Source organism: Macaca mulatta, chromosome X (genome assembly GCF_049350105.2).
Source record: "Macaca mulatta isolate MMU2019108-1 chromosome X, T2T-MMU8v2.0, whole genome shotgun sequence".
Classification (NCBI taxonomy): Eukaryota; Metazoa; Chordata; class Mammalia; order Primates; family Cercopithecidae; genus Macaca; species Macaca mulatta.
Genome location: NC_133426.1, coordinates 93,220,585 through 93,247,757, shown reverse-complemented (window position 1 = coordinate 93,247,757; position 27,173 = coordinate 93,220,585). Strand labels below are relative to the sequence as shown.

The window sequence follows — 27,173 nt, the reverse complement described above, 5'->3', positions numbered from 1 at the left end:
GAGCTCATCCCCACCTCATCCCCAGGGGTCACATAATAAGCAGTCATAGAAACAAGTTTGCAGTTGACACTACCTTGCATAGCAGCACTGTCATGAGGAGTCCCATTGTTTTCTATTTCAATATCTGGAATTCCAGTATCTGAAATAAGTGACATGCAAGATTAAGGTACAATGAGGTGGTTCCTGATTTCATTTAAAAGGAAAACTCCAGTAAGCCAGTACTTTGGTTCTACAGATAACATAAGACCTTGGGTGGCATTTTTGTTTTTTGTATGTCTGTTTTTAACGGCAAGAGGGAGGATTATAAACCGCAGCTGAATCTTACAATTGAGCATATATTTCTAGTTATATTGTAAATATCTCTATTTTTTTCATTCTCTAAAAATAAATCTTAGCAAAATAGTCTGTCCATTAAAACCCCCTAAGACTGTCAGGTTAACTTGCCCCCATCCTCATGCTATATTTTCCCTTTGTAAGATGTGATTCATGATATTATTTATGATATATATATATACACACACACACATACACACACACATATATGTGTGTAATATATATATCCACATATATGTGTGTATATATATATATAAAGTGCAAGTGAATACCAAAATATTCATTACGGTTTGTGGTCTTCATGTATTACTGGCTCTAGGGGCAAATGTTTTATGATTGTGCTGCTCAGGTAAAAGCTAGTAATTTTGATGTAAAAAGGTTCTGTTTGTGTGTGTACACATTTATTTGAACATTTACTTGAAATTGGGTCTGAGTGAGATGAAACAATGTTATGAGGCCTCAGAATTAAAAATAGAATCAAAAAAGTTTGGAATGAAGATCTTTCATAATTCAAGCATCTCCGTTTACAGGATCTGCAGGGATTAACTCAGAACATGTTTTTTTCAACCCGGTACTCCCTAGGCATGGCAACACTGATGGAATCTGCATTAAAGGAACAAGCATTGCATAGCTAATCAAAATACAGTTCACCAAACAACAGCATATTCTAACATGAAAAGATCTAATGCACCTACATTTTAGGTGCAGGGTGGTTATCAGTGTTATTGCTTCTACTGCAGAAGTCTGTAGGATTTCCTATTATTCCAAGGCTATTTGTATCTCCTGAACAGTGGTTATTTTGACTGGTTTTAATTCATGCTCTAAAATACTTGGTCTCAAATTGATTTTTTAATCATTCCTGGACAAAATATATCCATTTCCCTCTCTCCCTTCCTTTCTTCCTGCTTTCCTCTCTTTTTTTTTTCCTTCTTCTATTTTTCTTGAATCAGTTTTGCTTTGTTTACCTTGAGAGTGAAAGTCCAAATCAGACATTACCTTTTAACATCCTCAGGCCACTGTCACTAGTGGTGGCTTGCTTAAGTGCCTGCTCCACTTGCTCTCGGCGCTTTGATTCAAATTCCAAGGCTTCCTGCAATTTTCTCTTGTTTTTTTTCTCCTTTTTCAGGCGCTTTTGCATGGTAGCTGAAATGTAAAAACGTAGCTTGCAAAGACTTGAGCAATGAAATAGGGATGCCAGTTTTGATGAATTATAAGCCACAGATATAGATATAGAGAGATATAGAAATGTTTCACTTGACATATGATTAGCGTTCTTTTGGTACGAATTCTCATTAGGGTCATCTAAAGAATGCTTTATATACTGTATTTCAATCACACAACTGACTTCTTTATATTTTCACACTTCCAGAGTGTATGTTCTGTAATACACATGCATTTGTATGATGGTGGCAGTGGTGGTGGAGAATTGTCTTCTACTTTGAGTCTCTATATGCGTTTAATGATTCATTAAACATTTTATAATTCTCTCAAGAAAAATATTCTTTTTATTCATCAGGTTACTGATTACTATTCATATTTCAAAATGCAAAAAAATCCTGAAAATATCTATTAGCTTGCAAAATATAGTCCTTAAAACTGAAAATGGCAAGTGTCCATTCCTCTGAAATGTTACCAGTTGTAAAGGCAAATATCTGCCTGTTTAATGTACATATTATCAATCTCTCTCTCTCTCTCTCTCTCTCTCTGCCTCTCTCTCGCTTTTCTCCGCATGTGTATATACAGTCATAGGCTGCATAATGAGATTTCAGTCAATGATGGAACGCATATACAATGGTGGTTCCATAAGATTATAATGGAGCTAGAAATCCCTATCACCTAGTGACATTGTAGTCATCCTAATGTCCTAGTGCAATGCATTACTAGTGGGTATGTGGTGATGATGGTGCAGATAAATCTACTGTGCTGCCAGTCATAAAAATAAGAAACTTTCAAGTAAGAAAAACACTTTTATCTCAGTTTTGCAGATGAAGAACCTGAGTCCTTGACAGGTCAAGAAATTTACCCAAGAAAACACAGCCACTAGTTTTCAAAGCCTGAAGACCAAAGATCACATAGGTAGTTGTTTCAAAGCCTAAAGACCATATAATTGGCCAGGGGACCAAGGCAGGTGACCTCCAAGGTTTCATGTAGCTATATTATTCTATGGTTTTAAGTGTTTAATCTGTAAAAAAATATTATATAAGTGTTTTTAATCCAAGTAACACACTATGACTAGTAACCAAAAGGAAATTAGGTAGAAATTGTTTCTGAGTGTGGAACATTGTTTCCTTCGATTAGAAAAAAAAGTTTTGTAAATTATTTTAATACATACATAGTTTTATATATAGTTATCTATAATTTTATGTATGTAGTTACATATATTCTTCATATATATATACACATACATATCACACACACACAGACGGACTTAGTATGTTTACTATTTCTTTGGAGAGATGTTATTTTATGATCATATCAATTTCCCCTCTGTCTTTCCCATCACGTGACTTTAGGTAAAGAGTAAATTCTTTGTCATTAAAAGTGGGGTATACCGGGTGTGGGATCTTTAACGAAGTAAAAGAAATTTTAATGATTATCTAGAACAACTATTGTAATAGGTGAGGATACTGAGATTCAGAGAGATGAAGTATATAGTTTCTATAGATCAATCAAGATGACAAAGTAGTTTCCTATAATTATGGTAGTCATTACATACAAAATGCTAAAAAAGGTGCTTAGCTACATATTAGACATTTGATAAGCATTAACCCTAGTAATATTAGTAGTCATGATAATGGCAGTAGTAGTAATAATGAAAGCAATAGTATTAGTGGTATTATTATTATTATATTGTGATAAATGCTACATTTATTAAATACAAATACTTCACAGAAAATTTGATAATAGATACAATATTATACCTACCATGTCTAAGGACTTTTTAAAAAACAATAGATATGAATTATAAATACAGACCTGATGGGTCTATAAAAAGTCAGTGAACAGAAATCAAAATAAATAGATCCCTAAAAGTTAGAAGCCAATTTTACCATATGTAGTGGATTTTCATAAGCCAATTTAAGAGCCTTATTATATTTAACATACAATTTTTTTTGGATGTTTGGTATTAAGGAACTCTCTACTAAAGAAATGTGACTTATGACTGTTAATCATAATATTATATTTTGTATACCAAATATCAGAAATATATCAATTTCTCCAAACATTAAAAAGATGGTTTAGTCTTTGCTTTGTAGTATTTCATGAATTTGACAAGATAAGCAAAACGGGCTTAATTCTTTTTAAGTGCAAAGACTAAATTTCCATTTTGAATGAAACCAATGATTCCTAGGCCCTAAGGAAAATATATAGTATGTTTTCCATTTTATAAAATAAATTTCAGAGTATAATATGCTACTTTCAATTAGTATAAAGTTAGTAGATTTCATGCAACTGTAGTCATCTTTCTTTGTTCAGGTAATTATATTTGGATTATGGATTTTCACACCTTTTCTTTGCCTGTCTTTTCCACTCTCTTTGCTAATTTTAGGCTTTGTGACCCCCTACACAGAAGAGTAAACAGGGAAGGGAAAGAAGTTGAAATTCATAAATGTCATGTTTATGGCTGTTTAGTATTTTATGATAAATATAGGGAAGATGTGGAAATTATTGACTAAAGTTAAGTTTTTAATTCTCTGTGGTTTTGATATGAACTATTCTCATTTATTCATTAATCAAGTGGCTACTCACAGTTGGAAAGTTAATCCTATTTGTGAACAATTGTAAATATCTCCATTCCTTCCCTTTTGTCTTCATCCCTATTTCCGCTACTCTAATTCAGTCCTCCTCACCACTGCCTGGATGACAGCAATCTCCTTTTGCATAGTTTTCTTTTTCTCTAGTTTTATATGCACTCCCCCAATCTATTCCCAACATGGTGGTGATTGATCCAATTGAAATCAAATCAGATCATTCCACTGCGTATCTTTTAATATTTCACATCACCTACAGGATAAAGTCCAAGCTTTCACATGATTAAAATTGTCCTTCATAATGCAGCTTCCACTCCCAACTTTCTCCATCATCTCCCACTATTCACTTCAAAAACCTCAACGACATTATAATAAATTGTATTTAGTTATCCATGTATGAAGTTTCTTGTCCCCAAGCCTTTGCTAACTGATACCTCTGTCTAGCTTGCCCAAATCACTTAGGTTTTCTCATATATACACACACACACACACACACACACACACACACACACACACACACACACATATATATTTGCCTCCTGATCTTTCAAGATTCAGATTCAGGTGTCAGTATCAGGAAGTGTTCCTTAACCACTGTCAACAAACTAAGCTAACTACTCACTCTCTGTATAATCATATTGACTGGACATGGCTGCTTTTGCCACTTTGTGTTAAAAGTAAACGATTGCACTAGCTCTCTAAAACATAATCCTTCCAAAACAGAGACTGTTTTTTATTCGTGTTATAATCCCATAATCTAACACTGTGCCTGGCAAAGGGTATGCATTCCATATATAAGGAATTGTTAGATTATTTATATTCAGGTGAACTTCATGAAATTGTGAGATAACAATAAATATTCATGTTTCCAAATCTGCAGCTGGCCCAAAGTGCAGACATAATTCATTTTCTTTTAGTATAAAGAGCGACGTTTTGGTTTATACACAGTACTTAATTCTTAGCTTATCATTTGTTTTCGGCAATTCCAAGATATCTCAGAGAATATTTCTATTAGTATTGAAAATACCTCCAGCATAATATTCACTCTGTAATTGAACTTGTAAAACTTACTTCTGCTTTGAAGCTCAACTGCAAGTTGTCTTTCAAGGTTTTCTCTAATTTCTCTCTCTCTATAAAGCTCCAGTCGTAGCTCCTTCTTTTCTTGTTGAATCTGCTTCTCCTGGATGCGAGCATTATCCAAAGCCACTTTCAATAGACCCTGTCAAGGTACAGGAAATGACATGCAGTTCATCTTATCTGTTTTAATTTATCAAATATAAAATAATATATGTAGGTGCTAATGTCTTGTATTACATTTATTTTGTTTATAGAAATATTGTTGACCTGAATGTTGGTCAACAGAGTCTCCACGGAGGACAGACTATCAGCAAAAATGAATGGTCCAGGGAATCCAGCGGGCAATGCCTGCCCAGGAGTCAGCTGTATCTTGTCCAAGGGTGACTTCATTATTGGAATTTGTACTGGTACCTCTTCTGCAAAAACAAAATTAATATCAGAAGGTTCACAGATTAAGAGCTCAAAAGTCTCACTATGCCACCTCTACCAAGCATCTATAAAGATTTTGTTTCTAAAACTAAATGACTGACATTCTCATGATTAGAAGTCATATTTATTCTCCAGCTGCCTCTAATTTCAAAAAATAAATATTTCAGTAAAGAACTTGTGAAACTGAAACAATGCTTATGGCTAAAGAGGTATAAAATCTGCAGAAAAAAATTTAAGATACATACAATTGGCATATGTGTTTATAAATATCTATAAGTTAAATACTCAGATAACTTCCTGGAAAAACATAAGCAACATTTTATTTTTTCTTCTCTAAATCGATTAATCTGTCAATCAATTTATTTATCTTGATTATTTTAACAGCTTTAATGAAGCATAATTTACATAAAATAAAATTCACCTATTTTAAGTATACACTTCATTTTTAGTAAATTTCTAGAGTTGTCTAATCATTACCACGAATCTATTTTAGAACATCTTAATTTCCCCTATAAAGACTCCTCATGTCCATTTACAATTAATCTTCTTTCCCACCTCAGCCCCTAGAAACCATTAATCTGCTTTATCTCCAAAGGTTTGCCTTTTCTGAATGTTTCATGTAAATAGAATCCTACAATACATGGTTTTTTGTGTCTGACTTCTTTCTCTTAGCATGTTTTTTAAGCTTATCCATGTTGTGGCAGGTATCGGTGGTTTATTTTTATTGCTGAATAGTATTTCACTTCATTAATGTACTAGCTTGCATTTAAACATTTTCTAGTTGATGACTATTTGGATTGTTTCCACTGTTACTTTTTTTTTTTTTTTTTAACACTTTAAGTTCTAGGGTACATGTGCATAACATGCAGGTTTGTTATATATGTATACATGTGCCATGTTGGTGTGCTGCACCCATTAACTCGTCATTTACATTAGGTATGTCTCCTAATGCTATCCCTCCCCACTCCCCCTTCCCCACAATAGGCCCCAATGTGTGATGTTCCCCTTCCTGTGTCCAAGTGATCTCATTGTTCATTTCCCACCTATGAGTGAGAACATGTGGTGTTTGGTTTTCTGTTCTTGCAATAGTTTGCTGAGAATGATGGTTTCCAGCTGCATCCATGTCCCTACAAAGGACACGAACTCATCCTTTTTTATGGCTGCATAGTATTCCATGGTGTATATGTACCACATTTTCTTAATCCAGTCTGTCACTGATGGACATTTGGGTTGATTCCAAGTCTTTGCTATTGTGAATAGTGCCACAATAAACATACGTGTGCATGTGTCTTTATAGCAGCATGATTTATAATCCTTTGGGTATATACCCAGTAATGGGATGGCTGAGTCAAATGGTATTTCTAGTTCTAGATCCTTGAGAAATCGCCACACTGTTTTCCACAATGGTTGAACTAGTTTACAGTCCCACCAACAGTGTAAGAGTGTTCCTATTTCTCCACATCCTCTCCAGCACCTATTGTCCAGTGTTACTTTTTATTTCATGGAATATCCCTTATCAGAAAATAACATGTATGACATAAAATCACAAGTTACACATATTCTCCTCTTTTATTTTTATGCTGTATTCTTCAATAGTCTCATTACTCAATAAAGAGCTATGAATAGAATTTTTGTTTATAAATGTTTTACATTTGCTTCAAACAGATATACCTAATTATAAAGGAATCCCCTCCTACTTTGAGAACCCTGAACACTTGGTTATTCTGGCTGACAGTCTTTCATATGACCTGCATGAATTAGATAAATTGTCTTCTGTAAATGCATATGTAAAAAGAAACTGCCACTGAAAGGTAATCTTGGGATGTTAACGAAACAAATTCAGTTACTCTTAATTGGGTTCATCAGCAGTGCACGACGGGGTGAATCATAGCACCTCACACAGTTACGCTGCTCACTGGAGTATCTTAGTTTCATCAAGAGAGCACAGGTAAAGTTTAAAAAATATGCATCTCTCTGGTCAGAAAAAAAATTCAGTGACTCCATATATTCTAATGAGACTCGCTCAACAAAAAAGACTTGGCTTAAATCTAGACATAACCAATTTCATACGGTTTGGAAACAACAACAACAACAAAGGTCTCTTGGTTCTGGTTCCTGTAGGTTTGGAATATGGATTTGTCATATATTGACTCCATTTTGCAATTGCAAGCAGCCTACATATGCAGTGTGCAGAGTCTTGAGCCCATTAATTTATCAGTTACCGTTTGCTGTGGAATTTCTCGTGTGGGAAGTTGTGCCATTCATTTGTGGGAAACTTCAGTGAGATTACTTAGTACTATCTCTGAATAAAAGGCTCTTAGTATGTATCACCTTTACATTTTTTATTTTTCCAAACCAACATCATTTTTAAAAATGCTATATGATTTTATTAGAGTCAACAGTTTCACACTGTTTGAATCCAAATATTAAAAAGAGCATTTGTTTATTGACCTTAAATAATTCAATAAAATGCATGAACTATATCATTAATTTTATTTTTTTAATTTATAAAGAACATAAATTTATTCTCTCACAATTCTTGAGGCTTGGAAGTAAAATATCAAGGCACTAGAATATGACGAGGACCTTCTCACTGCATTCTCATGTGGCACAAGTCAGACACACAAGAGAGAGTGAACTCTCTGTTGCGAGCTCTTTTTATAGCTTATTAATCCCTTCGTGAAGACGGAGCTCTCCTGACCTAAACACCTTTCATGAAGTTACAACTCTCAACATTGTTGCATTGGAGATAGTTTCCAATACCTTACCTGGCGCAGTGGCTCACGCCTATAATCCCAGCACTTTGGGAGGCCGAGGCAGGCAGATCACCTGAGGTCAGGAGTTCGAGACCAACCTGGCCAACATGGAGAAACCCCATGTCTATTAATTTTCTTTAGCACAGAAAGCTATGAGAATAACTTCCCAGAAATTATTTTTTAGTAAAGCTTTAAAAACAGTATTTTGTTCACAGATGCAAATGTTTTCTACAATTCACTTGTAGTTTATTTTTATACTCTAGTTATGTAACTCTGACTATTTAAAATTAACCCTAAACTCTTACAAGACATTTGCCTCTCTACTTTTTTTTTTTGGTAAAGTCAGTGGTAGGTTTAGAAGAGTTAAACTATGCCAGAGAGAATCAGCCCATTATCACAAATTCTGTGACCTTATTCAGCTACATGGTTTCATTTGAAGTATTATCTCATAAAAACACTATTAAAACATGTCTTAGGCAGCAGCTCTAAGGTTTCTAAGGTACATTTCTCAACAATTAACCACAATGTTATGCTTCAATTGCATTATTTGATGTCTATATTTAAGTACTATTTTTTCCTTCTCCACATGAATGCATTAAGTGGATGGAATTACTTTATAATGATGATATATCAATATTTATAACAGCTGGAAAGGTTCTGTACTTTTATACTGATGTTTATAAATCTTCAAGTATTAATTTATGTAGCCTGGAAAAGCTACTATTATAAAATGAAGTGCTACAAAGTTATAACATTAACTTCCTGCTGATTCAGAGACAATATAATCATTTCCCTGAATAAATATTTTGTGTCAAGGACAGAGCTCTTAAAATAATGGATTCATTGTTACATATCACTTACACATATGTATAACCTCAGTGGTGAGACTCTGAGGGTTACTTTACAAACAAGATAGCTGAAAAGGAAAGCAATACATTTAGTATGCACAAAACAAAATTATAACTACATTAAATTTGTTAGAAGTCTTCTATTTGAAGATAAAAAAATGCCATTAAATTGGCTGAAAGGAAAATTACTATTGACGATGAAGACAGGTTGCATGGTCTATGGTTTATAATGTTGCTGTACAGTAAATTGGAGTTTCAAAATAGTATTACTCTTCTTTAAAGAGATAGACACAGCTGAATTAGGTGTTGCTTGCTGCAGTGAGGATCAAACACAAAAAGAATCATATTTCATCAGACCTAGTCAACACCAGGAAAATAAATAGAAATATAAGAGGTATGCAGGCAATGATTCATTTTGATAATCTGGCCCAAGAGAGACACATAGAGACAGCACACGGATCTAAGCTTCTATCAAAAGACAAATAGGACACAGAGGGTGGGAACTGGGAGGACAGTGTAGCAGAGGTCACATCGATTTTCAGCAGCAGTTTTAACATGGATGAGATAACCCTGGACTCTATTTGGCCCATTGTTCATATCCTACCTGTCTCACAAGCAATAAATTTCCTAGTCCTAGAAAAAGGGCCATAAAGAAGAAGGATTCTACTTATGACTTCTTATGATTAAGTTTCTGTGCTAACCAAACATGCTTTTCAGACCAAGGTCACATTGCATGTTAAGGTCCATAATAGCCCAAAAGTAGTGGAAGTGTATTACGTTTTAGCGTATGCAAGAGGAAACTGTCAAACTATTCATCAGATTTTTTTTTCCTATTTAACTCATTTGCTACAAAAATGAATGGCAAATGAATTGGAAATCAATTTCAATCTTGTAATATATTTTTACATCTGAACAGCATCCGAATTCTTTTCAGAATGTAAATAGGTGCACTGTCATGCAGGAATTTAGTAGATAGGGTTGAAAAATCCTAATTGGCAATAAAATTTTAAATGGGCAAGTACTAGAAGCATAGGCCATTGGTTAAATAAGAGCATCTCTTACTAAACACAGGAAAAAGGATTTTGATTTTTTTGATTTAAAAAGCTGGTATTCAAAATGTAAATAGTAAAAGCTTTATCAGTACATAGAACATAATAGTATAAACTACAAAGTAAAGATAGGAGAACTGCTATTTAGTCAAGGACATGAGCGACCTCTCCAGTTATTAAAGCAAGGTGGAAACCACTTTTATTAAGCCTGTTTGTTAAACCTGCCATACATACTTTGTAATAGCGATTGAGCATCCACTTAGAGAATAAGTTCTTCATTTTAATATATTTCTTAGAGTCCAGATGAATAGATAAAAAAGTTGATGAGAACTTTTGTAGGAAAGAAAGATAAACATATAGTGAATACTCAAAATAGAAAAATCACCCAGAAAATTAAGTCCAGGCTGCTAGAGGCTCTCTACATGACTCTAGTGCTTATTTTCCCATTTTTCATGGAGTGTCTCTCCTCTGAGCTTTAAGGATTGTGATACAGGAATATAAACTTAACACAGCTGACTACGCCAGCCGTAGAAAAATGTAGCTCCCTACCAGGTCATCAGTTTTATTCGTTATCAAGTAAATTATACTTTATTATTTTTTTGAGAACTTTTGCCTAAATACAGCTGTCCCAAGTGACTCTTTTTTTTTTTTTTTTTTTGGCAACGTCATTATTATTACATTCAGGACAAGTGAGACACCTGTTTCCCTCTCACAAACTGAGGAACAATTACAACAATAAAATGACCAACTGCTGTGTAATGTGACCTGCGTGAATATAAGGAAGTGTACATAGCTTCAATGACTCCTCAAGCATTGCCATCATCAAATGTGGAAAAGAAAAGCTTGATCCCCAAATTGTTGTATTTCTTTAAGGAGATGAAATAAAAATAATACAGATAAATGAAAACAGAAAGCTAATAGCAAAGGAATGAAGATGTATCAGCCTGAGAAAGTGACACAGATACTCTAAAACCAATTATGCCCATTTGCTGTGGATCCTTAGATTAGCAATTTCATATAACAGGCTCCTTTATAAATCATGTATTAGAATTCAATCGTCTTTCAGACAAAATACTATTCCAATAACAAATATTATGTTCAATGAAAGGTTTGGAAGAAGTATGATACCCTGTTCTTGTCATTAAGGAGTGGATACGTTAGTTAGGAAAACAGTGGATGCTTAAGCTTGAATCATGTTCATGTGGCATAGATTGTTATTTGCCTCTGGGAGTTCAAAGGAGAGATCACTGTAGTTTGGAATGAACCCTTAATAATCTATTCACTCTCTAGCTGAAAGGCATTCCCACTGTCCTTCGACTAAAGCCCCACAGAACTTCCACGTGATATTAGGTGTTCTAACAAGAAAAACTTCCTTGCTCAAATTAGTGTTCAGAAAACTGGCCTAAACAATATTTAACAATTTTCCTTAAAGCTAGGATTGCTAGATCCATTACAGGGTGCTCAGTGGAATTTGAATTTCAGATAAACAGCAAATCATTGTTTAATACAATTATGTCCAAAATATTCCATGGGACATCTTTAGACTAAAAATTGATTTCTCATTTATCTGAAACTCGTATTTCACAGGGCACAGTTTTCCTTTATTTTTAACTTGCTAAATCTTTTAAAGCAGAACATCTCAGACTCCATTTCACACATCACCGCTAAAGAATATACTCTTGTAACCAAATACCATGTCCCAAAATCCTATGGAAATAATTTTTTAAATAAATAAAATGCTAATACTAAATATTAACAAATGTTATATGTCAAGACAGGAAGCAGGAGCATAACGAAGAGCAAAATACACTGGAGCCTGATTGCTTGAGTTTGAATCCCTGCCATATGATTTGTAGGACCCTGGGAAAGTTGCTTAACCTTTCTATGCCTCAGTTTCTTTATCTGTAAAGTTAGGATAATACACCTACCTCTTACGGCTGTTATAAATATTAATGAACTACTATTAGCAAAATTGATAGAATAATTTCTGACCTAAAGTAAATCCAATATAAGTGTTTATTAAATAACTTAAATGGTAGTTGAAAATTTACTGAAGTGGAAGAGGGGTATATAGTCATATATTTGACAAACTAAGCATCTATTAACACCTCATGAAACACAATGTTTAGAAATATCCTTCTCTAGGTAAAAATTGGATGAGCCCAGCTTAACCTTAAATTAGCCCACTTTTACTTTCCAAGTCATTAAAGGCCTGAAGACACAAGTCAGTGGTTTTTAACCAGGAACAATTTTGTTGCCCAGAGCACATATGGCAATATCTAGAGAAATGTTTGATTGTCAAGACTACGTACTGCTGACATCTAGTGGTAGAGGCCGGTGATGCTGCAAAACGCTCCATAAAGCATAGGAAAGCCCTTCACCCCCAATTTCCGCTAGATTCCCAACAAAGAATTATCTGGCTAAATGTCAATACTGGTTGGGAAGCACTGTTCTTTCCTATTTTTCATATAGGAAAATCTCAATGAATGGACAGTTAACTAGATTTCCCCTTCTACAGGTTGAGGATCCCTTATTGGAAAATCTAAAGTCTGAAATGCTTCAAATTCAAAACTTTTTGAGCTCAGACATTAAGCCACAAGTGGAGTAATACACACCTGACATAATGTGACAGATCACAGTCAAAATACAATAAAAACTTTGTTTCATGCACAAAGTTATTAAAAACATTTTATAAAACTACCTTCAGGCTAAGTTTATAAGGTGTATATGAAAAGTAAATTAAGTTCATCTTTAGACCTGAGTCCTATCCACAACATATTTAATTATGTATATGCAAATATTGCAAAATCTGAAATACCCAAAATTAAAAATGATATGACTTGGACCTGTGTCACCACACAAATCTCATGTCCAAAATCCTCAGTGTTGGAGATGAGGCCTGGTGTGAGGTGATTGGATTGTGGGAGTGGAGTTCTCATGAATGAGAACTATGGTGCTGTTCTCAAGATAGTGAGTGAGTGACATCTCATGAGATCTGGTTATTTAAAAGCATATGACACCTCCCCACCTATCTCTTCCTCCTGCTCTGGTCATATAAGACATGCTTACTTCCCCTTTGCCTTCTACCATGATTGAAAGTTCCCTGAGGCCTCCCCAGAAGTCAAGCAGATACCAGCATCCTGATTCCTGTACAGCCTGTGAAACTGTGAGCCAATTAAACCTGTTTTCTTTATAAGTTACCCAGTCTCAAATATTTCTTCATAGCAGTGCAAGAACAGACTAATACAGAAAATTGGTACCAGAAGTGGGGTATTGCTATAAAGATACCTAAAAATGTGGAAGCAGCTTTAGAACTGGATAACAGGAAGAGATTGGAGGAATGCAGAGGGTCAGAAGAAGACAGGAAGATGAGGGAAGGTTTGGAACTTCCTAGAGACTTTTTAAGTTGTTGTGACTAAAATGCTTATAGATATACAGACAATGAAGCCCAGACTGAGGAGGTCTCAGATGGAAATGACAAACTTATGGGAAACTGAAGTAAAGGTCACTTGTGCTATGCTTTAGCAAAGAGCCTTGCTATATTGTGCCCCTGCTCTAGGGATCTGTGAAACTTTGAACTTGAGAGTGATGATTTAGTGTATTTGCCAGAAGAAATTTCTAAGAAGCAAAGTGTTCAAGATGTAGCCTGGCTGCTTCTAACAGTGTATGCTTTTATGTGTGAGCAAACAAATGACCTGATACTGGAACTTATGTTTACAAGGGAAGCAGGGCATAAAAGTTTGGAAAATTTGCAGCCTGGTCATGTGGTAGGAAAAAAGAAGCCCATTTTCTGGTGAGGAATTCAAGTGGGCTGAAGAAATTTGCATAAGTAAAGCGGAGCTAAATGTTAATAGCCAAGACAATAGGGAAAATGCCTCAAAGGCATTTCAGGGACCTTCCTGGCAACCCGTTCCATCTCAGGCCTTGAGGCCTAGGAGGGAAAAAATGATTTCATGGGCCAGGCCCAGGGCCACACAGCCCTGTGTAGTCTCAGAACACTGCTCCCTGCATCCCAGCCATTCCAGCTTCAGCTGTGGCTAAAAGGGACCCAGGTACAGCTTGGACTGATACTCCAGAGGAAGAAGCCATAAGCCTTGGCCGCTTCCATGTGGTGTTAAGCCTGCAGGAGCACAGAGTGCAAGAGTCGAGGCTTGGGAGCCTGTGCCTAAATTTTAGAGAATGTATGGAAAAGCCTGGTTCCCCAGGCAGAAGCCTATGGCAGGGGTGGAGCCCTCATGGAGAACCTCTATGAGTGCAGAATAGAGGGGAATATGGAGTTGTAGCCCCCACGCAGAGTTCCCACTGGGGCACTGCCTAGTAGTGTATCTGTGAGAGAGGGCCACCATCCTCCAGACCCCAGAATTGTGGATCTACCAACAGCCTGCACTATGAACCCGGAAAAGCCAAGACAATCAACACTAGCCCTTGAGAGCAATTGCGGGGGTTGAACCCTGCAAAGCCACAGGGGCAGATCTGCCCAAGGCCTTGGGAACCTATCTTTTGTACCAGTATGCCCTTGATCTGAGACATGAAGTCAAAGGATACACTTTTGGAGCTTTAAGATTTAATAACTGCACTGCTAAGTTTCAGACTTGCATGGGGCCTGTAGCCCGTATCTTCTGGACAATTTCTCCCTTTTGGAATGGGAGTATTTACCCAATGCCTATACCCTCATTGTTTTTTGGAAGTAACTAACTTGTTTTTGTTCTGTAGAGTCATAGGCAGAAGGGACTAGCCTTGTCTCAGATGAGACTTTGGACTGCAGACTTTTAGGTTACTGATGGAATTAGTTAAAACTTTGGGGTACTGTTGGGAAGGCATGATTTCATTTTGAAATGTGAGAAGGGCATGTGATTTGGCAGGGGTCAGGGCAGAATGATATGGTTTGGATCTGTGTCCTTACTTACATCTCATGTCAAATTGTCATCCCCAGTGTTGGAGATGCAGCCTGGTGGGAGGTGATTGGATCATTGAGAGAAAGTTCTCATGAATGGTCTAGCACCATCTCCTGATGCTGTTCTCATGATAGTGAGTGAGTCAGTTCTCATGAGATGTGGTTATTTAAACATGTGTGCCAAGACAGGCTTGCTTCTCCTTTGCTTTCCTCCATGATTGAAAGTTTCCTGAGGCCACCTCAGAAGCTGAGCAGATGCCAGTATCATATTTCCTGTACAGCCTGAAGAACCGTTATCCAATTAAACCTCTTTGCTTTATAAATTACTCAGTTTCTGGTGTTTCATTATAGCAATGCAAGAATGGACTAATAATGGAAACCTGTCTGGTCTGAAGCATGACAGATAAGGGATATTCAAACTGTAGAGAATGTAAGAAGCTTAATAAGAAAAAAAAAAGTCAAATAAAAATTTAGAACTAACAAAATGCTTTACAAGGTGTGTTTTAGAGTTTTTATGCATTTCATTTGAGATTGCTACCTGCATGATTTGCTCAAATGGTATCTTCTTTGTGAAATCTATACTGACCATCCTATTTAACACTGCAACTTGCACCCCTATTTCTACCCCCATTGAGATGATTTCTTTTGTTCTGTAAAATTTAGCACCATTTAATATACAGTATAATATAATTATTTATTGTTTTATTAAATATTTTATTCCAGTACAATTTAATCTTTTTGAGGACAGTGACTTTTGTCTGATTTTTATTTGCTCACTGCTGTCTCCTCAATATCTAGAATAGTCACTATTATGTGTCTATCTATAACCTATGCAATGAATTGGATATGTAGACTGGTAATCTTAAAGCCCTGTAAGATTTCTAATCATCAAATTGATTCCACTATTTCTTTTTTATTCAAAAAGACAAGATTGTACATGAATATATAATTTATTTATTTATTTACAAATATGTGGTAGAATGAAGGAAGAATGGGGATAGAGGTAAAGAGTTTCTGGTCAACTCTTAGTCTTTCCAATAAAATAAATGATTACTATAATCTACAAGTATTGTGACAAATTGAAATTTTACAATTTTGAAAAATAGCTTGTATAGTTGTCACAGAATGTCTAGTGTAAATTTATTGAAATTGTCTACATAGCATAGTCCTCTGAGCAAAAAAAAATTTAAAACATAAAGCTTTCTGTCCCACACACAGTTTCCCATCATCTCTGAGATGATCTATTAATATATCAGAGATAAAGCAGAGCTGACTGGTTTTTTTGGAGTAACTATATATTTTATAGAGCCTAGAAATACAAAACTGCTGAGGGTCCAGAAAGAAACTAGAATTTGATCTAAAATCGGCAAAGAAAAACAACAACTTCTGATATAAACAACCGAAAAGCACCACAGGCATGTATGTACAAGTCCCTTCTCCAGAAAACCAGCCTGGCTACCTCTGTGTAAAAGGCTGCACAAAAAAAGTAACATTTTATCAGTGCCGAGTAACATTGTAACATTCTGCATCATAAACTGGCAAACAAGAGGCAGGATTGGGAATGGGTATGGTAGAAAGAAAGTTGCTGTTTTAAAGTGATGTATTTGGGATAGATGGAGGAGGAGGGCACCCATTTCCATAAATTAGATGACCCTTCCAGGTGATAATGTTTTGTAACTCCGGCTCATTTGTAAAATGACTTTGTGCCTTCCCTCTGAAATCTGAGTATGCCAGCCATCGTGGTCCCTCAGTGGCAGCTTTCAACCTGACTGTGTCAAGTCAGCCATGTTGCCCATATTCCCCAGGATTCTAACATAGGTTTGCTTTTAGTCTTACTGGGGGCTCAGGCATCTGGCTGGCTGAAGAGGCTGTAAAGCAGATTTCTCACTTTGCTTCCCTGCCTGGAGACATCCAGTCTTTTTTTTTTTTTTAACCAAGAAAGAAACTTCTTTTCTTAACCTAGCACAGATCAGGAAGGGAAATTTATTGTTCTGACCTGGCAATTCAGGTGCCTAATTTAAAAATCATTGTTTTCATATTTGGTTAGTTAACTTATCTGAGTAGAGAGAGTCAATGGAAGGTAGAAGAGAGCAGGTTATTCATCCAGCACTTTAGAGCATAGTTCTCAAACTTTATCATGCATAAGAATGCACTGAAAGTCTTTTAAATACACATTCCTTGCTTCCAGAGTTTCTTACTCAGTAGGTATAGAGTAAAACCTGGCAATTTGAATTGTTAATAAGTGCTCGATTGATGCTAAAGTTGCTGGTGTGGGAATCACAATTCAAAAAACAACTGGGCTATATAAAGGTTATTTTTTGCTACATTTACAAGATTATAACATGATTTCCTATCACAATGTATTTTTTAACTAGTTATTTTTCACATTTCAAAAAATCATTTCAAAAATGATACCTAATTTTAAGTACGTATCGCCAAAACTTCAAGAAACTGAATAAAATTAAAGACATATATCAACCAGTCGGTTTTATAGATATAGAGGTTCTGAAAATCAATTTACACTGCAGAGAAATATGTGTGGGGGCCAATTTGTAGCATAGATTCAGGAAACAAAATAGTAAAAAACATGAGTCTATACAAATAAAAGGAAAATATTTTTCCAAGAATGAATTCTATGGATTATAATTAAATTGTATCCCAGAAAGGTATAAAGAATATATTTTAGAGGATTAACATTAAAAATTGAAGATAATTCAAAATCAGAATGACATTACCACGTAAAACTTGGGAAAACAGTCTATATAACAAAGAATTCAGTTTGTCACCTCCTATAAACTGTTTCATGAGGAACGTGCCCTTAATTACACAGATTTGACATTTTTATCAATATGCTCACTCATAACTGTGCAATTATATCTGTTTGTAATCTATGCATATTCATATTTTCATGTTACCACCGTACTAATGCTAGACAATTCTGTTTTCATTAGCCATTTCCTTCCCTTGCTCATGCATACACACATGTATGTGCACATACCCCCACAATCACTGAGAATATATACTGAGATTTCAGTCTTAGCTAAAATATGGAGGCACTGGGTTTGGTACAGTGGCACGAATCTGTAGTTCCAGCTACTCAGGATGCTGAGGTAGGAGGATCACTTGAGCCCAGGAGTTTGAGGCTGCAATGCATTATGATCATGCCTGCAAATAGCCACTGCACTCCAGCTTGGGCAATGTAGTGAGACTCCACCTCTGAAAAAACTTAAAAAAAAAATTGAGGTACTGAGGCATCACATGTTTTATACAAAAAATTAAGGGCTTTCCTAATAGATGAGTTTGATACCACAACTGCAACACTGTTATAAACCTAGCTAACTCAAAATGTCCCTAATTATTTATTTTAGAAAGTTGAATTTTATTTAAAATATATATCTAATTAATAAGGCAAAGCACTGTAATTTTCACATTTTTTTTTCTTATCCTGAGTAACATAGACATTAAGATAATAAAAACTGTTGCGGCCAGGCACCGTGGCTCAAGCCTGTAATCCCAGCACTTTGGGAGACTGAGGTGGGCAGATCACTTGAGGTCAGGAGTTCAAGACCAGCCTGGCCAACATGGTGAAGCCCCATTTCTAATAAAAATACAAAAATTATCCAGGCATGGTGGCAGGTGCCTGTAACCCCAGCTACTCGGGAAGCTGAGGCAGGAGAATCGCTTGAACCCGGACAGCGAAGGTTGCAGTGTGTCGATATCACACCACAGCACTCCAGGATGGGAAACAGAGTGAGACTCCATCTCAAAAAACAAACAAACAAAGCTGTTGCTTCTCGCCTGAAAATTTCTTAAGTTTTATCAAAGAAGTTGGTATCTATTCGTAATGCTTAATTTAACAACCTTTACAAAAAGCACAATCCTAGTTTCAGATGCTGTCTATTGCTATGAAAAAATCATACCATCTTATGGACACTCTTTTTTGATAAAAATAATAATAAAATAATTCATAATCTATATCCAAAGAGGCAAGGATAGGTAAATGCCAGCACTAGAACACATTAATGTGCCATTTTGTTTTGTGTTTTAATGCTGCCTCTTCTTCATCTTCATTTCTAGTTTGTGGGGACTGATTCAACTTTACTTTCTTCTATTTCAATATTCTCAACTTAATGACTTTTATCAGAAACACTTTTAAGTACCTAGTTGTGCATTATATTGTGGTATACATCAAAGTGGTATAAATTGAAGAGTGTGGTAGTGATTTTCTCTAATAACTACTAGACAAAGAGTAATATTTTCAAAAAAATTTCAATTAATTAGAAACCTTTCAAAAATGTGTCATGCAGTTGAATGTAAATGATTATACAATGGTTAATCATCTGATACGTCCCTTTCTGATTTAAACTTATTTCCTATGAGTCTGCCTTCTTCTTATAGCATGGTAAACATTACTGAATATCTCTGTGTGTTGGGATGCTACACAATGACTCTATATGTAGAATACAAAGATCTACCTCAGTGTGTGTAGGAAGTTTAAAGGAAAAAATTAAAATGCAAAACACTTAGCATGGTGCTGAGCACAGATTTGGCCCTGAAAAAGATGAGCTACATCTGAAGCTATGCCAGCCTTCGAGATCTGGAATGTTCAAGAAAAAGAAGTGCACTGAATATATATTGATTTCGGGATTCACCCAATAAAGTCTTCAAAAAAATTTACTCTTGTATTGAGTGAAGAATTTACGTAGTGTATCAAGAATGAATTAAGGTATTATAGCATTGTATTTTGTCTTCCTAATAACCAGACAAAAGAATAAACTTGTAATTCTGTAACTGAACTCTCTCAGATTATTTCTAAGGTAGTTTGAGCCTGAAGTCTTCAAACTACCTGAGTAGTATGAATTGACGCCCCACCCTGCTTTGGCTCTCCCTTCATGGGCAGCACCCACTGTCTAACCAGTCCCAATGATTTGAGCTGGGTACCTCAGTTGGAAATGCAGAAATCACCTGTCTTCTGCATTGATCTCCCTTGGAGCTGCAGACAGGAGCTGTTCCTGTTCCTATTCGACCATCTTGTCAGCCACCGAGTCGCATTTTCCCCTCAATTTTAAGTTGTAAATTTATTCCCATGGAGACATGCAAGTGTAAGATAACTGTACTTTCTACTAAGCATATAGGAAAAGGGGGACAGTTTGGGGTCTGGCTGTTGGGAAGGTGTGGCCGCAAGACAGGCTGGGAAGATGCCAGTGGCAACGATGAAGGAAAATGACTTCCGTTTCAGAAAGTTGTTGGATCAGAGCCAAGAGTTCCAGGCTTTTGGAGGAACTGCTGTTCCCCCAGTGTATGGTCAGCTTCTAGCTTTTTATTTGCTCCATAACGACAAGAATAACCCAAGATATCTTTGGTAAAGAATACCACCTGCTATAAAATCTGCAAATTCTGAACTTGGGAGAATTTGCTCAGTAGGAAAAAAATTCTGGCATAGAGATTTCCTTGGGATGTATACAACCCTCAATGCTTACCAGTAGCCTAAGATGTTCCAGTCAATTATGGAAGCACTTAGAGATACAACAAGGAGATGAGCCTTTGCCTTGCCCTTTCAAGCATATATCTCAATAACGGCTGATGATTTTGCAGCCTTTGTTGGACGTCCTGTAGAAGAGTCTGTGAAAAGTACATTAAAACAAGAATGGCAAGCTGACCCCACCATAAGAATGGTTATGCCCAGAAAGCCAACTGCAAGGGCCCCAGATGTTTCTTTTAACAAGTTTATTCTCTTGCCAGAGTGAATTCCAGTTCACCCAATCTCCAGTGAATAGCAGTTATCCAGATGGACGGGTTATGTGGTTTTCCTTGATAACTGATTTATCACCCTGAGTTTAAGATCCACCTTCAGAATCCTGTATATTGACAAATATAGAAATGTAAAGTTTTAATTTTCAATTTGTTGCATAGATGAAGCACCTCAGCATTCCTTACCATGTGATAAAATACACATATAAAGTACAATGTTGTATGTACATTTTGTTCTTAAACATTATGTTGAATAGTTGTTGAAACAGTTCTCATTTTGTAATACTTAACAGTCTGGATGGAGTCTCATTGCTACAGCAGTTAGCTTGTTTTTTAGTGACTTGTGCAATAAGATTTCCTGTTTCTTGTGGAACAGTTGTTGTCAACTATCTCTTGTCTGTGCAGAGGCCCCAGCACACACCGCACTCTCATCTGTACCATTGTTGTATAGTTGTAATGATTCATTTGGAGTTTGAGGGCAGTATCTGTATTGCTAGGGATTATGATTTACCCTCTTTGGAGACTATGCTCTCTTTTCTCCCCAAATTCTGAGAGCCACTGATGTAAAAATACAGAAATATGTCTGAGAAACAAATCAACCATTTTTATACTAAACCAGTTTGCTAACTTTAGATGTTTTCCAATGCTGTGAGTACATCTATTGGTGGCAGTGGAGGGCTTGCACGGAAATGTGACTCATTTAAGATATTCATGAGAAGTATTAAGTTGTATTATCTCCTTTTATAAGATGGGAAAAGTTAAGTGTGGAACGCATTATATGAAGAAAGAAGCAATTAAGATATGTGATACACTTTGTACAACTATCCAATGGCCTACTGATTGCTTGTATTTATCCTCTGGGTCAAGTTCTGCCCTTTGCAGAAATACTAAATGAGTCTTTCATTCAGTGTGTGACACCTCTCTGAATATTTGAAGTTGCTGTTTTATATCTACAGGTTAAAACAGACTTTAGTTCATTTATTCTGCTTTAGTTCAATAAATATTTAAATGAAAAAAAGACAATATGAAAAATCTATCTTAATTTTTCCTGGCAAATTCGACCTTATTTTACTGATGTTAACATTTCTTTATTATTACTATTATTATTATTATTATTATACTTTAAGTTCTAGAGTACATGCGCACAACGTGCAGGTTTGTTACATATGTATACATGTGCCATGAAAATTACTTACTGTTGTAACAAATATTTACGAATCCATATGGAATGGCAAATGTTGAAGCAAAGACACTACAGACATGTTTCACTTTTGCTAATAGCCCTAGTACTTGAGAATTTTTTTCTCATTTTTCTATCATAAGAACTTTAGTTTGAAAGAAGAATCTTAAGTGTTTACTGAATATAAAATTATGTCTATGTTGAGGCCGGGTTTATGCAGACAGTAAAAGTTTGATGGTTTTATTAGCTTGCAAATATAAATATATATTATATATATACTTATGTATGTAAAATAAATATTTATTAAACATCTTAAAATCTGTCAAAACTTGAAATGTAAAGAGAAACATAGTCAGTTCTCAACTTCCAGTGACATTTTAGATCACTATGATTTTCTCCTCTTTTCTTTCCCAATTGGATTCTATCCTTATACACGCAATAGTCGCCCCTTATCTGTGATTTCATTTTCCAAAGATTTCTGTTACTCCTAGTAAATGACAATCAGACAACAGGGGAGTACAGTACAATAAAATGTTTTGAGAGCAAGAGAGACCACATTCACATAATGTTTACACAGTATATTGGTATAGTTGTTCTATGTTTCTATCAGTTATTGTTGTCAATTTTTTACTATGCCTTATTTATAAATTAAACTTTAACACAGGTATGCATGTATAGGAAAAAAAAAACAATATGTGTAGGGTTCAGTACACTTCACTGTTGCAGGCATCTACCAGGGGTCGTGGAACGTATCCCCCACAAATAAGATGGGACTACTGTACTCAGAGCCAATGATACTTCTTTAGGAGGAAAAATATTTTTAAGATTTACTTGACATGAAGCCCTACAAAATTCAATGATTAGTATTAAATGCAGTTGTTTAACATTTTCTGTTTTTATGAATGTGTAAATATTATGAACTCAATAACCAGAGAAATTCTGGAACATGAAGAAAGGAAAATAAAGATAAAATTAATATGTAAAATCTTTCATTACCAATATGTTGTAATCAGATTTAAACAAAACACCCAAAATTTCTGCCCTAAATTCCAATTCTATGAAATTGGCATATTTTTATGAGTCACTTATTTGGATAAAGTGCTTTAAAAATCAACTTTATAACATTTGAGTCCCATGAAATTATTTTCAGTTTGGTATTGAGAGGTGAAGCCAGCTGAACTTCCTGGGTCGAGTGGGGACTTGGAGAACTTTTCTGTCCAGCTAAAGGATTGTAAACACACCAATCACCACTCTGTGTCTAGCTAAAGGTTTGTAAACGCACCAATCAGCACTCTGTAAAAACGCATCAATCAGCGCTCTGTGTCTAGCTAAAGGTTTGCAAACACACCAATCAGCGTGCTATAAAAACGGACCAATCAGCACTCTGTAAAATGGACTAATCAGCAGGATGTAGGTGGGGCCAAATAAGGGAATAAAAGCAGGCCACGAGCCAGCAGTGACAACCCGCTCAGGTCCCCTTCCACACTGTGGAAGCTTTGTTCTTTCACTCTTAACAATAAATCTTGCTGATGCTCACTCTTTGGGTCCACACTCCCTTTATGAGCTGTAACACTCACTGCAAAAGTCTGCAACTTCACTCCTGAAGTCAGCGAGACCACGAACCCACCAGAAAGAAGAAACTCCAGACACATATGAACATCTGAAGGAACAAACTCCGGGCACATCATCTTTAAGAACTGTAACACTCACTGTGAGTGTGGCTTCATTCTTGAAGTCAGCGAGACCAAGAATCCACCAGAAGTAATAAATTCTGGACACAGTATCATATGTTAGTCATTTCTGCATTTGTCCTGAATCTGCCTTCATGTTTGCTTTGGATAACCTTAAGGAACATGCAGCTGAGTGTGGTGGCTCATGCCTGTAATCCCAGCACTTTGGGAGGCCGAAGCGGGTGGATCACGAGATCAGGAGATCCACACCATCCTGGCTAACATGGTGAAACCCCGTCTCTACTAAAAATACAAAAAATTAGCCGGGCGTGGTGGCGTGCGCCTATAGTCCTAGTTACTCGGGAGGCTAAGGCAGGAGAATGGCCTGAACCGGGGAGGCGGAGCTTGCGTGAAGGGAGATTGTGCCACTGTACTCCAGCCTGGGCGACAGAGTGAAGATTCCATCTCAAAACAAACGAACAAAAACAAACAAAACCAACCAACCAACCAACCAAACAAACAAACAAAAGAACATGCTTCCATCACCTGAACAGCTATATCTATTCACATCACTTTGATTCTATTTGATCACTATGGAAGATCACTTTGCTCACTGCCTCTGTGTACATTGTCACCTCCCCTCCATTATTCATTTCCCATTAGACATTTTTCCAGTGTGAATGGCTAAATACTGTATTTTTAACACGGCATTGAAATTACTTCATCTTCTTGGCAAATGACAAGACATTCTATCCTATCTCTAGTTAAAATGCCTATATTAACAGATGGTGAAGTGCATCATAGTCAGCCTGTGATTCTCAACCACCATCAATAGCACGATTTCTCGGCAGAATTTACTAATAATCCATGTAACCATCTAACCTTACCTACCACTGTCTCTGACAGTTGGTGTATTTAAAAAAATTATGAGGGTGAAAAGCAATACAATATGCTATTCAAGTTTGAACACTGATGTGTATTGCTTTATTGCCACTGCTACAAGTTTCCAGAAGATACTTTCTCATCTGGATACTTACAACATGTGTTATCTTCCCCCATTTGCCTAGAAAATTGACTCACTGGTTAGCAAAATTCTATTATTGATACGTTGTAGCTTTTTAAACCTTGTCAACCCAAACTTTTGAAGCATATAGGGGTTGCATTTTCAGGTACCAGGTAATTATTTCTTATTTGCTTTTCAATGGAATAATACAGGTTGTAAAGGAAAATTTTACCATTATGTTTTTCCGTGCTTAGACTTCACAAATGTTATATCCCATATCAGCACCAAGGCCAAAAACTGTAACACAATAGTGGTAGTATCTCCACAGATATAAAATACTCCTACTAAAATTAAGATATAAAATAAGAACAATTACTTAGGTCTACCATAATAAAAGAATGGTCTTAAAACTGTATTATTCATAATAATACTGACATTCCCATTAGTACTGTGGCATACGCTTTCAAAGCTGTATACCCTATTCAAATGACATGGTGTCTTTTTGCAATACTGTTTGTGTCCAAGCAGATACAAGGTTTATAGAGAATGCATCTAGGGAGCCATAAAACTGGTGGTAAACATATTTCTCCATGGTATTTTAGTACTTGGAAAAATTCAATCACAGGGAAATGTTTTGTTGTAAATATCTTAAAAGGCTTATAAAGGCAATGGCTTCCCATAGCACCTGTTTCAATAATTTTAAGAGTGAGAATAGGTCTTACATACCAAAGCTCACATTCTTTAAATTTCTTTTATTTTTACATGTCTTGCTTTTGAAATTTAAAAAGAGATTTCAGTACAATGCACTTTGTGTGCTAGTATGACAATGAATAATCAGGCTTCTAACTTGCAGTGTTACCATGTTTTCCAAAATGAATCCAGGAAATACATTTTCACTTTGGCGTAGGTTTTACTCTTTCCGTACAAGGTATCGTTCGATGACTATAATTTGGCAAATAAAAATGACATGTTACATGCTCAATGTGCTTTATGTGTTTGTGTAAGTTTTGAATGAGCCAGAGTAGAAAAAAAAGCCCTCAAAGTAGAGAACATTAGAGTTTAAATTAGAAGCAAAAACAGTTTAATGATAAATTCAGAATTTTTGGAATTGAAATTTGGAAATATTTGTTTTTGTTTTTATGATCTTTCTTGCTATTACATTTTGCCTTCTAGTCAGTCCTCAGAAATTTTATTTATGTTTTTGAATGGGAACCGTGCATGATGTGTGTATATTCTCTCCCTACCCTTCAAGATAGAGTAAAATGGCACTTCCTACATCCTTCCTTCATCCCAAAGAGTGTATTCTCTTATATGTATCTCAATAATCTATTTTATTAACCAGTACCTTTCTTCAGAATGTACTAGCAAACAATCCACAGAGTAAAGACACACTACACCCATTGAATGGGAGAAAATATTTGAAAACTATTCATCCCACAAGGGTCTAACGTTCAGAATATACAAGGAACTCAAACAACTCAATAGCAAAAAAAAAAAAAAAAAAAAAAAAAAAAAAAAAAAAAAAAACCAAAAACCTAATAATCCCATTATAAAGTGGGCAAAGGACATGAATAGACACGTCTCAAAAGAAGACATACAAATGGCCAACAGGTAGATAAAAAAGACTCCACATACTAATTATCAGGAAAATGCAAGTTAAATCCCCAATGAGATCTCATCTTAGAATTGTTACTGTTAAAAAGAAAGAAACTAACAGGTGCTGGACAAGATCTGGAGAAAAGGGAACTGATACAAAGTTGGTAGAAATGTAAATTAGTACAATCACTATGAAAAACAGAATGGATATTTCTTGAAAAACTAAAAATAGAACTACCATATGATCCAAGAGTCCTACTACTGGATATTTTTCTAAAGGAAAAGAAATCAGTATATCAAAGGAATATCAGAACTTGCATGCTTTTGTAGCATTATTCACAAAAGCAAAGTTATGGAATAAACGTAAGTGTCCATCAAGGGATGAATGGATAAAGAAAATGTGGTATATATACACAATAGAATACTACTTGATCATAAAATAGAACGAAATCCTGTCATTTGCAGCAACATAGATGGAGCAGGAGGTCTTTAAGTTAAGTGAAATAAGCTAGGTACTGAAAGACAAATATTATTTGCTGTCACCCATATGTGGGAGCTAAAAATTGTCTTATGGTGGTAGAGAGGAGGATGATAGTTATCAGAGGCTGGGACAGGTACGTGTTGGGGGAAGGAGATGAAGAGGTTGTTTAATGGGTGCAATCATATAATTAAGTAGAAAGAATAAGTTCTGTTTGATAGAAGAATAGGATGACTATAGTTAACAAAAATATATTATGTATTTCAAAATAGCTAGAAGAGAGCATTTGAAATGTTCCCAACACATAGAAATGGCAAATGCTAGAGGCGATGAATATCCTAAATACACTGACATGAT

The 27,173-nt window shown here is 35.7% G+C and overlaps 1 protein-coding gene and 1 pseudogene across 1 annotated transcript in view; one reads left to right on the top strand and one right to left on the bottom strand.

Moving 5' to 3' along the window:
- Window positions 1–27,173, bottom strand: part of DACH2 (dachshund family transcription factor 2) — a 198,832-nt gene that overhangs the window by 16,485 nt on the left and 155,174 nt on the right. The window contains exons 5-8 of the mRNA XM_015127763.3: window positions 5,430–5,578; window positions 5,157–5,304; window positions 1,330–1,476; window positions 74–139 (exon numbers count right to left, since the gene is read on the bottom strand). Coding sequence (XP_014983249.3) covers window positions 74–139; window positions 1,330–1,476; window positions 5,157–5,304; window positions 5,430–5,578 — 510 coding nt within the window. The remainder of the gene's footprint in view (window positions 1–73; window positions 140–1,329; window positions 1,477–5,156; window positions 5,305–5,429; window positions 5,579–27,173) is intronic.
- Window positions 20,337–20,960, top strand: LOC100423773 (COP9 signalosome complex subunit 8 pseudogene; annotated as a pseudogene).